This window comes from Mobula hypostoma, chromosome 4 (assembly GCF_963921235.1).
Source record: "Mobula hypostoma chromosome 4, sMobHyp1.1, whole genome shotgun sequence".
Lineage (NCBI taxonomy): Eukaryota > Metazoa > Chordata > Chondrichthyes > Myliobatiformes > Myliobatidae > Mobula > Mobula hypostoma.
The window spans coordinates 193,079,186-193,090,606 of NC_086100.1; the positions used below are offsets into that span (position 1 = coordinate 193,079,186).

The 11,421-nt window shown below is 43.9% G+C and overlaps 1 protein-coding gene across 1 annotated transcript; it reads left to right on the top strand.

Moving 5' to 3' along the window:
- Nucleotides 1–226: 226 nt before the first annotated feature.
- On the top strand, nucleotides 227–11,174 carry mrps26 (mitochondrial ribosomal protein S26). Its single transcript, XM_063045144.1, has 4 exons — nucleotides 227–529; nucleotides 1,307–1,453; nucleotides 3,451–3,574; nucleotides 9,418–11,174. The coding sequence occupies exons 1-4, from the start codon at nucleotides 327–329 to the stop codon at nucleotides 9,547–9,549; spliced, it is 606 nt and encodes a 201-aa protein (XP_062901214.1). The 5' UTR covers nucleotides 227–326; the 3' UTR covers nucleotides 9,550–11,174.
- Nucleotides 11,175–11,421: the final 247 nt, after the last annotated feature.

The window sequence follows — 11,421 nt, forward strand, 5'->3', positions numbered from 1 at the left end:
CTTATTGTACCTCGGTGAATGTGACAATAATAAACTAATTCAAAATCCCTAACACCAAAAAGAAGTAGATGCCTAAGGATTGCAAAGTTTATCCTGCAGAGCTATTATCCAATTGTTCAGCCTTTACTTTTTTAAAACCATTCAAGCAGCTGCGAGCGCCTCTGGTTCGGGAGCATGGTCCTACCCACGTGGGCAAACAGCTAGGAGACCTTTGACCCCCGCTGGAGGCAGCAGGCGCTTCCGGTCATGGCGGCGCTCATGTGAGGAACTGGAGTTGCTGTTCGACCGACCGACACCCGGAGACTTCGCCGTCCCGCTCGGCCGAGATGTGGGCCCGCTGCCGCTCACTGCTCGCGGCCCGAGCCTTGGGCGCTCGCCCGGCCCCTGCCCGCGGCCGCAAGTCGCGCACCGACCTGCCCGCCAAGTCGAAGGTGGATCGAGTCCGGGTCCCCACGCCCGTCCACCCCGAGGAGCTGCTGGTGGTGCAGGAGCGCTACCGGCAGTACGAGGCCATCATGGGAGCACTGAGGTCTGTCAGAGAGGGGCACTGTGGTCGGTGTGGGTGGGTGGTACGTGGCTGTGTTCGGGCCACATCTGCGTTGAGAACGGGCAGAGAATGTGTGATGGCGGGGGGCGGGACACAAGTGGAAGCTGGACAGGGGCCTGAGGCACATCTGAAATATTGCCGGGGAGGAGGGGGGCTGGGACACACCGGGAGTCAGGGCGGGGGGTAGATGCACATCTAGGATCTGTATGGGAAGTTGGGACACATCTGGAATCTAGATGGGAACTGGGGCACGTCTGAAATCTGGTCAGTGGTTTGCACATCTGGAATCTGGATGGGGTTTGATGCACGTCTGGAATGTTGTCAGGGGGCTGAGAGACATCTAGAATCTGGGTAAAGGTCCAGGACACATCTGGAATCTTGGCAGGGGCTGGGACACATCTGGAGACTGGTCAAGGGGCTAGGGAACATCTGGAATTTGTGAAAGGGGCACCAGCAATATAGACAGGAATACACTAATTATGTGCAGGGATGTGGGTTTATTCTATCTTGAGTATCTGGCTGGTGCACTGTGCTAACAATCAAACTGTCTCAAAACTTGGATTGTGCAACTTTGTTTCCCAGGACTTGATCTGGGACTGTAAATAGCAGTGCTTCTCTTCCACCTGTCTTGTACTTGGTTGCTCAGTAAAAAGTCAGTGTGTGAAGATTAGGACACAAAGTGAGATGCAGGAGAAGGTTATTCTACATCTTTTCTTTGCCCCACTGTTTGAGTTATCATTTCACCCGCTCTTTACGAAGGGCTGAATTCAAGGAAGCAGTGTTGCGGAAACGTTACGAGGAGGAGGTGGGCTCGCTAGCCGAGGAGCGAGCCAAGCAGGAAGCTGAGGAGCACAGAAAGCTGATGGAGTTCAATGACCGGGAGAATGAGCGGCTACAGAAACTCCGGTGAGTCCGTGTAGGGGTAGTACTTCGTCAGTCACCACCTCTCTAGGTCAGAGAGCAGCCAACTGTAAACCATAAAACAAGATATTCTGCAGATAACACACACAAAATGCTGGAGGAACTCTGCAGGCCATTCAGATTCTGCAAATGCTGGAAATCCACAGCAACACACAGCAGGTCAGGCAGCATCTATGAAAATGAATGAGCAGTCAATGTTTTGGGCCGGACCCTTCATCAGGGTTCTTCCAACATTTTGTGTATGTAAATCATAAAACTCCTGTCTCAAGGACAGTGGATAATGAGAGCAGGCAGCTGTGTGTCACAGCCACTGACTCATCAGAGGGCGATGAAGACCAACAGTTAAGTATTATGACTCCAGACTGTAGGTCATGGTTGGCAGGCTGAAGATGTGTCTCTACCAAAGAAGGTGCAAGGTGCCCCTGCCCTATGCTAGCCTGCAGGTCACCCGTGAGCAAGGTGTAGCACCTGCTTAGCCCCTGACCTGGGTCACATAAGTCCATGGGAGCAGGTGGTGTAGGTCGTATTAACAGCTGGTGCATGTCACAAGTCCTGGTTATGCAAGCACTGATACCAGGCAGACAATCTCTAAGGAGTATTTATAATGGCTGGGGTCACCCGTCTTGTAAAGACACTATCCAGAAGGTGGCAATGGCAAACCACTTCAGTAGAAAAATTGCAAAAATACCATTGAAAGACCATCATCACCTACGTCATACAACATGGCATGCAATGATGATGTCATACGACATGGCACGTAACAAACGAACGACTCAAGGTGAGGGCATTGAGGGTGGGCAGCTGTAGATTATAAACTTCTGATACAAGGTCAGAAAGCGATGAGAACAGTTCAAAGTAAATTTATTATCAGAGTACATATATGTCAGCATGTATAACCCTGAGATTCGTTTTCTTGTGGGTATATTCAATAAATCCAATAACTATAATAGAATCAATGAAAGTCACACCACCTGGGCCTACAACCAGTGTGCAAAAGAAAACAAAGTGCAAATGCAAAAAGAAAAAAAATAATTTTAATAATGAATTAAGTGATAAATATCAAGAGCACGAGATGTAGAGTCCTTGAAAGTGAGTCCTTAGGTTGTGGGAACAGTTGAGTAGCGGGGCAAGAGAAGTTATCCCCATTGGTTCAAGAGTCTGTGGTTGAACTTGAACATGGTGTTGTGAGTTCTGAGGCTCATGTACCTTTTTGATGGCAGCAGCAGTAAGGGAGCATGACTTGTATCACAGCCACTGAGCCATCAGAGGGTGAAGAAGGCCAATGGTTATGTTCTATGTTCTCCTGGCTCAAGGTCAGAGGGCAACAATGGCAAATCACAGCTATAAATAAGATAGAGGGAGGAAAGTTTTTTCCAGTGGTAAATGAGACTGGAACTAGAACGGGTGGCATGGTAGCGTAGCGGTTAGTGTAATGCTATTTCAGCACCAGTGACCCAGGGTCAGTTCCTGCCGATGTCTGTAAGGAGACTGTATGTTCAACCCATGATCATGTGAGTTTCTTCCAGCTGCTCCATTTTCCTCCCATGTTCCAGAGATGAATGGGTAGAGTGCCACTGTTACTTAGTGGTTAACACAATGCTATTACAGCTCGTGGCGTTCCAGTGTTCAGAGTTCAATTCTACACCATCTGTGAGGAATTTGTATGCTCTCCCTGTGAACGTGTGTGTTTCCTCCGGGTGCCCCCGTTTCTTCCCACAGTCCAAACACTTCCTGGTTAGTAAGTTAATTGGCCATTGTAAATTCTCCTCTGATTAGGCTGATGTCACTGCTGGCCAGTGCAGCTCGTTGGGCCAGAAGGGCCTGTTCTGCACTGTTTCCATAAATAAATAAATTAATTAAATTGGTCACATGGCTGTAATTGCACCGCCCGGGCTCGTTGCACTGTAAGCCCCTGTTCCTTGCTGCATATCTAAATGAATTAAATTTTAAATAAGCGCTGCCTTGTTTTTGTCTTGGAACAGAGAGGAGCGACTCTGGCAGGAGTTGGAAGTAGAGTGGCAGCGGAAGCAGCAGGCTGCTGCCTACAGAGAACAGAAGCAGATGGAGTTCCTCAGTGAGAAGGAGAGGGAGGTTCTGCAACTTCAGGTGGGCTCTGCGCTCTGGCACCAGGGCCTCGTTCACTCTTTATTTATTTATTTAGAAATACTGCAGGGTCATTCATTTCCAGCCCAATGAGCTGGCCGTCCAGCACACACCCTAGTTTAATTACAGCACAATTCACAACGAACAATTAATCTGCTAACCGATACGTCTTTGGACTGTGGATGGATACTGGAGCACCAGTATGTATTTACAAAATAAATAGCATTATGTATACAAAGTTGTTTAAAGTGTTTACGGTGCAGTGAATGGGTTAATAGATAAAGTATCTTTCTTTTTCAATCTTTTTATTAGTTTCATAAAATAAAAGCATAACATAGCAATAATACAAATAGTAGGAGATACATTGTTGTATTTAAAATGAGTAATTATAAGATCAAATAGTATAAATTGACAAAACTCCCAATCGTGTAGGATAACAATGAATAATACAGGACAAAAAAAACCTGAAGAAAAATCATGAAAAAGAAAAAAAATAGAAAAAAAAACAAACCCCATCCCAAAAAAAGCTAAACTAAACAGAATTAGTCAACTAAACTAAAAGACTTGGGCAATTCTAACAACGTAAAAATGGAAAAGAAGAAAACCTTAGTGTCGACAACTCCATTCCTCTCAACCAACAGTACAGAGAAGTAAAATAAGTTTGGAAATGGTCAAATTACATCATATGAAAATGCTGAATGAATGGCCTCCAAGTTTTCTCAAATTTAATGGAAGGGTCATAAACTACACTTCTAACTTTTTCCAAATTCAAACACAACATAGTTTGTGAAAACCAATGAAATGCAGTAGGAGGGTTAATCTCTTTCCAATTCAGCAAAATGGATCTTCTGGCCATTAAAGTAAGAAATGCAATCATCCGGTGTGCTGAAGAGGAATAGATAAAGTATCCCCCTAACTAGAATGGTTGATAAGATTAACTGCCTGAGGGAAGAAGCTTTTAAGATGATGTGAAGTTTTTGTTTTAATAGCCCTATAGAGCTTTGCAGAAGGGAGCTTTTGGAAGAGACAGCTTACAGCTTGGGTAGTATCCATGATGATTTTTCTGCTTGCATCTTTGTTCTGGATACATGAAAGTCCTGCAGAGATGCTGGACTGCAGCCAAACATTTCAAACAGTTCAAAGTTTTAAGTACATTTATTATAGAAGTACATACACTTAGTGACTGCCCTATGAGGTAAGCTCATTAATGCAAATATCTAATCAGCCAATCATGCGGTAGCAACTCAATGTATGAAAGCATGCAGACATGGTCAGGAGGTTCAGATGTTGTTCAGACCAAACATCAGACTGGGGAAGGAACGTGATCTAGTGACTTCTCCCTTTACCTTTCCCACCCACCTGGTAGTCCTCCTTCCCTTCCCCCTACCTTTTTATTCTGGTGTCTTCCCTCTTCCTTCTCAGTCTTGAAGAGGTTCATGGCCTAAAACGTTGACTGTTTGTTTAGATGCTGCCTGACCTGCTGAGTTCCTCCAGCATTTTGTGTGTGTTGCTAAGGGCCTTTAGGTAGGCATGTGTACAGAATATGCAGAGGAGTTATGTAGCCAGAAGAGACTAGAAGGCTCCTAAATAGCATGTTAGCATAGTGATTAGAAAATTGGAGTTAAGTTCCTGCTGCCCTCTGTCAGGGGTTTGTATGTTCTCCCCATGGTTAGGGCAAACCATTTTTTGCAGAAAATTTTGCCAAGAACAATCTTTGTCATGGGAAGACCTTGATCACCCATGTCATATGACACGGCACATAACGGACGAACGCTAATTTTAAGGTGACTGGAGGAAAGTGTAGAGGTGAATGTCAGGAGGCCTTACAGAGTGTGGTGGGGGTGGTGGTAGAGACAGATACATTTGGGAGATTTAAGAGTCTCTTAGGTATATGAGTGAAAGAAAAATCGAGACCTCTGTGGCAGGGAGGTGTTATATGGATCTTGGCTTAGCTTAAAAATTTGGCACAACATTGTGGGCCAGAGGGCCTGTTCTGTGTTGCACTATTCTATGAAAGTGGGGATGTAATGGGAGGAGTAGATGAGGTGAGCACAGATCGGAGCTGAGGAATACTCTGAGGGTAATGAAAATCCTTTAGTCCTGTCTAGGACCCATGCTACTGTTTGTAGTGTCATCACCATCATCATTGTTTAGTGCTGTGTCGTATGACGTGGCTGACCATGGTTTCATGACCATGATTGTCCTTGGCAAATTTTTCTACAAAAGTGGTTTGCCATTGCCTTCTTCTGGCCAGTGTCTTCACAAGACAGATGTCCCCAGCCACTATCAATAAACTTCAGAGATTGTCTGCCTGGTGTCAGTGGTCGCAAAACCAGGACTTGTGATCTGCACCAGCTGCTCATAGGACCATCCACCACCTGCTCCCATGACGTCACATGACCCTGATTGGGGGGTGGGGTGGAGGCTAAACAGGTGCTACACCTGTTTAAGGGGGACCTGCAGATTAGCAGAGGGAAGAAGTGCCTTACACCTCCTGTGCTAGAGACGTATCTCCACCCCACCACCCTTTGGAGTGTAGTAGCTAAATTACTGCATGAATCGTTGTAAGGCTTTTGTTATTTGGCCTGGTTTGAATTCCTCCATGGCATACACTAGGGAATTTAAATTAAAATAGTTGGGCTGGAATAAAAGCCAGAATGGTTGTCAAGAAACTACTAAGTGGTCCTTAACCACACAGAAGGCATCCATTGCATGCCCTCTTCTCATTACTACCTTCAGTTAGGAGGTACAAGAGCCTTCTCTGGTCTGACTGTCGTGGTAGACCAACCCGATGCAAGAACAATGTACCACAGATACACTAACACACGTAATTCTTTCTCAAAGCTTTTACTCTTTATTTATAGCATGCTATGGAGGAAGTTACAGACTGATCTCTCAAAGAGCCAGTCCAGACACTGCCCCCCGAATTACACAAGTCTCCACAATTTATAACTTTGATCATTACAGGAAATCGTATGATTACAAGTTAAGACAATATTAGAATAGATTCAGTCACATGCTAAGATACAATTAGATGTAAAATCTTCATTGGTTAGTTATAATTATTTTAAGCCAAAGCTAGTCTGGATACAACATCAGTTCCCTATATTGATACCTTCCCCTTTCTGAACCTTACGCTATCCTACCCATATTTAGCTATATCTTGAGATGTCTTCTCCTGTAAGGTCAGATAATTCCTTATTTGAACTTTAATCTAGCATTTTCAGAGAACAATGGTTCATACGTCACCTGTTGCTGGGTAAGGTTTCTTTTTCACTTGGCCAACAACAGAAAGCCAGGGCGCCCATAAGGTGATTGAAGATTAATCATTGTTTTTAGCATGTACCTGTCCCTCCACTCTATCATGACAAGTATATGACTCCAGGCCCATCATGTGGTTCTGCTTTCTGCAGATGTCCAACGAGAAGTTTAAGTTGTGCTGCAGATACACTGCGAGATCCACTTGGTTCATAGCCTGATCCCTGCTTGTAGGCAAAGTAACGTTCACTCTGGTCCACAGTGACACCTGTCAGTCAGTCTCAGAAATACACTGGGTGCAGGCAGTAGATCACAATGTTGTATTCCTTATACAGTTCCTGCAGGAATATTGGAGACCTTCAATTGAACAATAACCACACTGATTTTTTTAAAAAAGCAATTGAACATTTCTGTGGGGGTTTAATCTTTATACTTACTTCTCGTTATGCCTTTGGCATTTAGGGCACCAATGAAGGTCCTCCATCTCTGTCTCCATATCTTCACAGACAGATAAAGAAGGATTCTTCATTGCTGTTTTTTGTTTGACCAGACAGGATTGTTAGCCATGAGCTGAACCCCCGTACCTGGAGGACAGGTGGACCACTCTTAGTCTGGCCTCTACCCTTTGGCCTGTTCGGTATGGGTGACCCTACCAAGAGCCAAAACACAAGGCCGTGACTCCAGCCAACATAGCTCTCTGGGTCATTGAGGCACGCAAGCCTCCAAACCTACGACAAGGTTCTGGTCCTCTTGGAGTTTCATCTTCATGTTGAGGGAGAAATCGTGATCAGTCTTCCAGTATGTTTCTGTGATAGGGATGAGTCAAAGTTGAGCTTATTGTCATATGCTTAAGTACACTTATGCACAGGTGCAAAGAGAAACTTACTTGCAGCAGCATCATTTAAGCACCATTCACAAAAAAATAAACATTAAACACTATTTTACAGGGAAAAAAACACAATTTAGAACATAGAACACTAAAGCACAGTTACAGGCCCTTCGGCCCACAATGTTGTGCTGACCTTTTAACCTACTCTTAAGATCAAACTAACCCTTCCGTCTTACACAACCATTTATTTTCCTATCATCCAAGTGCCTATCTAAGAGTTTATTAAATGTCCCTAATGTATCTGCCTCTACCACCACCCCTGACAGTGTGTTCCACACACCCACCACTCTCTGTGTGGGCTAACCTACCTCTGACATCCCCTATATTTTCCTCCAATCACCTTGAAATTATACTGCCTTATTCACTCTGGAAAAAGGTCTCTTCCTGTCCACTCAATCAATGGTCCTTATCATCTTGTACACCTCTATCAAGTCACCTTTTCATTTTACGTCACTCGAAAAAAGCCTTATCTTGTTCAACCTATCCTCATAAGGCATTTTCTTTAATGCCTTATGAGGATATTATAACCTCATAAAAACTATTGTTTTATAGTTTTAAAATAATATACAGGACACAGAACGCAACAGTACAGGAATGTGGAATAGGCACTTCAGACCATAATGTTGTGCCAAACTAATTAAACAATTAATTAAAATCAGAATCATAATCACTTTATTACCAGTATGTGAAACACATCACTATTGATTGTAGTCCAGTGCCAAGCATAAAACACAGGACGATACCATAACAGACAACACAATAGCAACCAACAAATTACAAGACAATAGTGCAAACAGTCATGAGCAATTAACAATTAACAGAACGGTCACACGTGCAAATGTCAATAATCGAACTGAAATAAATGTGAATATATAAACAGGATCAATAATTATCAACAAAACAAGGAAAGCAAGAAAGACTATTTAACGGATTTTGTGCAGGGACAGTTAGGGTATTACACCTGAGTGAGATTTGTTGAGAAAATGGACAGATTCAGGAAAGAAGCTTCCTAAATTGGTTATAAAAAAAAAGTTTAAAATAGTAAATAAATCTTTCTAAACTGGCCCTGTCAGCCTACATAAGTCCATATCCCTCCATTTTATTCATTTTTATGTGCCCCTGTAAGAGCCTGTTAAATGCTTGTATTGTATTTGCCTCCACTCCTGGCAGTGCACTAAAGACACTGCCGAGGTGGGTCATCTCCTACCTGACTACATGATAGCGATTTCTCCCCCTCCCCTTTCCTCTTCCATTCCCCATTTTTTGTTCCCTCTTACCTCTTTAAGTGCCTATCAACTCCCTCTGGTGCCTCTCCTTTCCTTCTCATTGGTCCACACTGCTCTCCTATCAGGTTCACTCTTCTTCAGCTGTTTACCTTTTTCACCTATTACCTCCCAGCTTTTCACTTCATCCATCCTTCCCCCTCACCTGGTCTCACCTATCACATCCTAGCTTGTACACCCCCTCCCCCATCTTATTCTGGTCTCTTCCCCCCTCCCTTCCAGTCCTGATGAAGGGTCTCAGCCTAAAGCGTCGATTGCTTATTCATTTCCATGGACCTGCTGAGTTCCTCCTGCATTTTGTGTGTGTTGCTCTGGATTTCCAGCTTCTGCAGAATCCTCTGCAGCCTTTTCCGATCCTGCGCCTCCAGACCAGACTGTCCCTGTGACACTGATTATCTCACTCTTCTAATTTATAGGAGGAAGCAAAGAATTTCATTACGCTGGAGAACCTGGATCAGCGCATTGAGGAAGCAATGGACAACCCGCAGAATTATAACTTCGCCATTGACAAAGAGGGTAGAATTGTTAAACAGACGGTGCTGCAGTAGGTCAAACCCAACTGTAGTCTTGTTGGCTGAGTTCTTTAGCGGCAGGGTGTAGGGAAATGCTCCCCCTGCAGGGGAAGGGAGGGGAAGGGAACTCTCTGGTGAATGAGTGAAGTCTAACAGAGCAATCCTTTTACTGTTTAGCTAGGCTAAGGTGAGCTATCAGAGTATCGACACTTTCAGTCACAGTATGGGTGAGAGGATCAACTTTACTCACCATATATATTTACATGTATTAGAAATTTACTGTGCTGTGTTGGTGTGACATACAAGAATAAACAACAACGTTCCAACAATTATAAAGAGGTGTATAAAATAAAGTTAAAAGTACAGATATGGGATAAAATATGCATAAATACACAATACCAGTAGGTATTTACAATGCAAATAGCATTATAAAGACTAGCTTAAAGTGCTTACAGTGCAGTGACAGGTAATAGAGGGGTTGGGGGGGGGGGCTAAGTTGATTGTTTGATCAGATTAACTGCCTGGCGGAAGAAACTTATAAGATGGTGTGAAGTTTTTTGTTTCAATAGCTTACAGTGCTTTCAAGAAGGAAGCTTTTGGGAAAGCCAAACAAGAGAAATCCAAGCAACACACACAAAATGCTGGAGGAACTCAGCAGGCCAGGCAGCATCTATGGAAAAGAGTAAAGTCGATGTTTCCGGCCAAAACCTTTCAGCAGGACTGGAGAAAAAGCTGAGGAGTAGATTTGGAAGGTGGAGGGAGGGGAGAGAGAAATGCCAGGTGATAGGTGAAATTTGGAAGGGGGGGGATGAAGCAAAGAGCTAGGATGTTGATTGGTTAAAGAGACAGAAGGCCATGGAAGAAAGAAAAAAGGGTGGGGGGGGAGGAGCACCAGAGGGAAGCGATGGGTGGGCAAGAAGATAATATGAAAGGGACAAGGGGATGGTAAGTGGTGAAAGGGGGGAGAGGCATTACTGAAAGTTTGAGAAATCAATGTTCATGCCATCAGGTTGGAGGCTACCCAAATGGCGTATTAGGTGTTATTCCTCCAACCTAAGTGTAGCCTTATCACGACAGTGGAGGAGGCCATGGATGGACATATGTGAATGGGAAGTGGAATTAAAATGGGTGGCCACTGGGAGATCCCACCTGTTCTGACAGAGCATGGATGCTCGGCGAAGCCAGTTTGTTGGGTGGGTAGTGTCCGCAATGATTTTCTCCTGCCTGCATCTTTGTTGGCAGTAGGGCTATTGAAAGTGACAGGAACACCCTGTTTCTTCGCACAGTTCAAAGCTGTGCTAGTTGGTAGGTTAGTTGATCATTATAAATTGTCCTGTAAGTGGGCTAGGGTTGAGTTGGGGGATTGCTGGGTGCTGTGGCTCAAAGAGCCTGTTCCACGCTGTGTCACCACTAATAAAAAGTCCCTCAGTGTTGGTAGACTGCAGCCAATGACCGTTTCTGCTGATCTGACAGTTCACTGTAAATCTGTATATTGTGATCAGATGCTGCTCCAAACTGGACAGTATGGACCGTAAAGCTGAGAAGAATATGAATTGTAAAATATCTTTTTTGTACCAGTGGCAATAGCCATCCCTCCTCTGTTGCTTACTGCTCTATTACAAACCTGCTGAGATTTAAAACAATAAATTCCTCGAAGTGAAGTCAATTGATTTTAATGTTAAACTTCAGCTGTGCGGGTTCTGCACTTTACAATGTAATAAAGACTGAGACACATTGTATCAATAAATAAACTTTAATAAGTGTTGTGCCACATTCTATCAATAAAGACACCACAGACAAATGCCTAAGGTTGCTTTACAGCAATAAATATACTTCAGTAATCATAGAATAATAATGTATCAAAAAAGAAAATATAATGGCCTGAAGCTGCATTGTATCAATAAATGT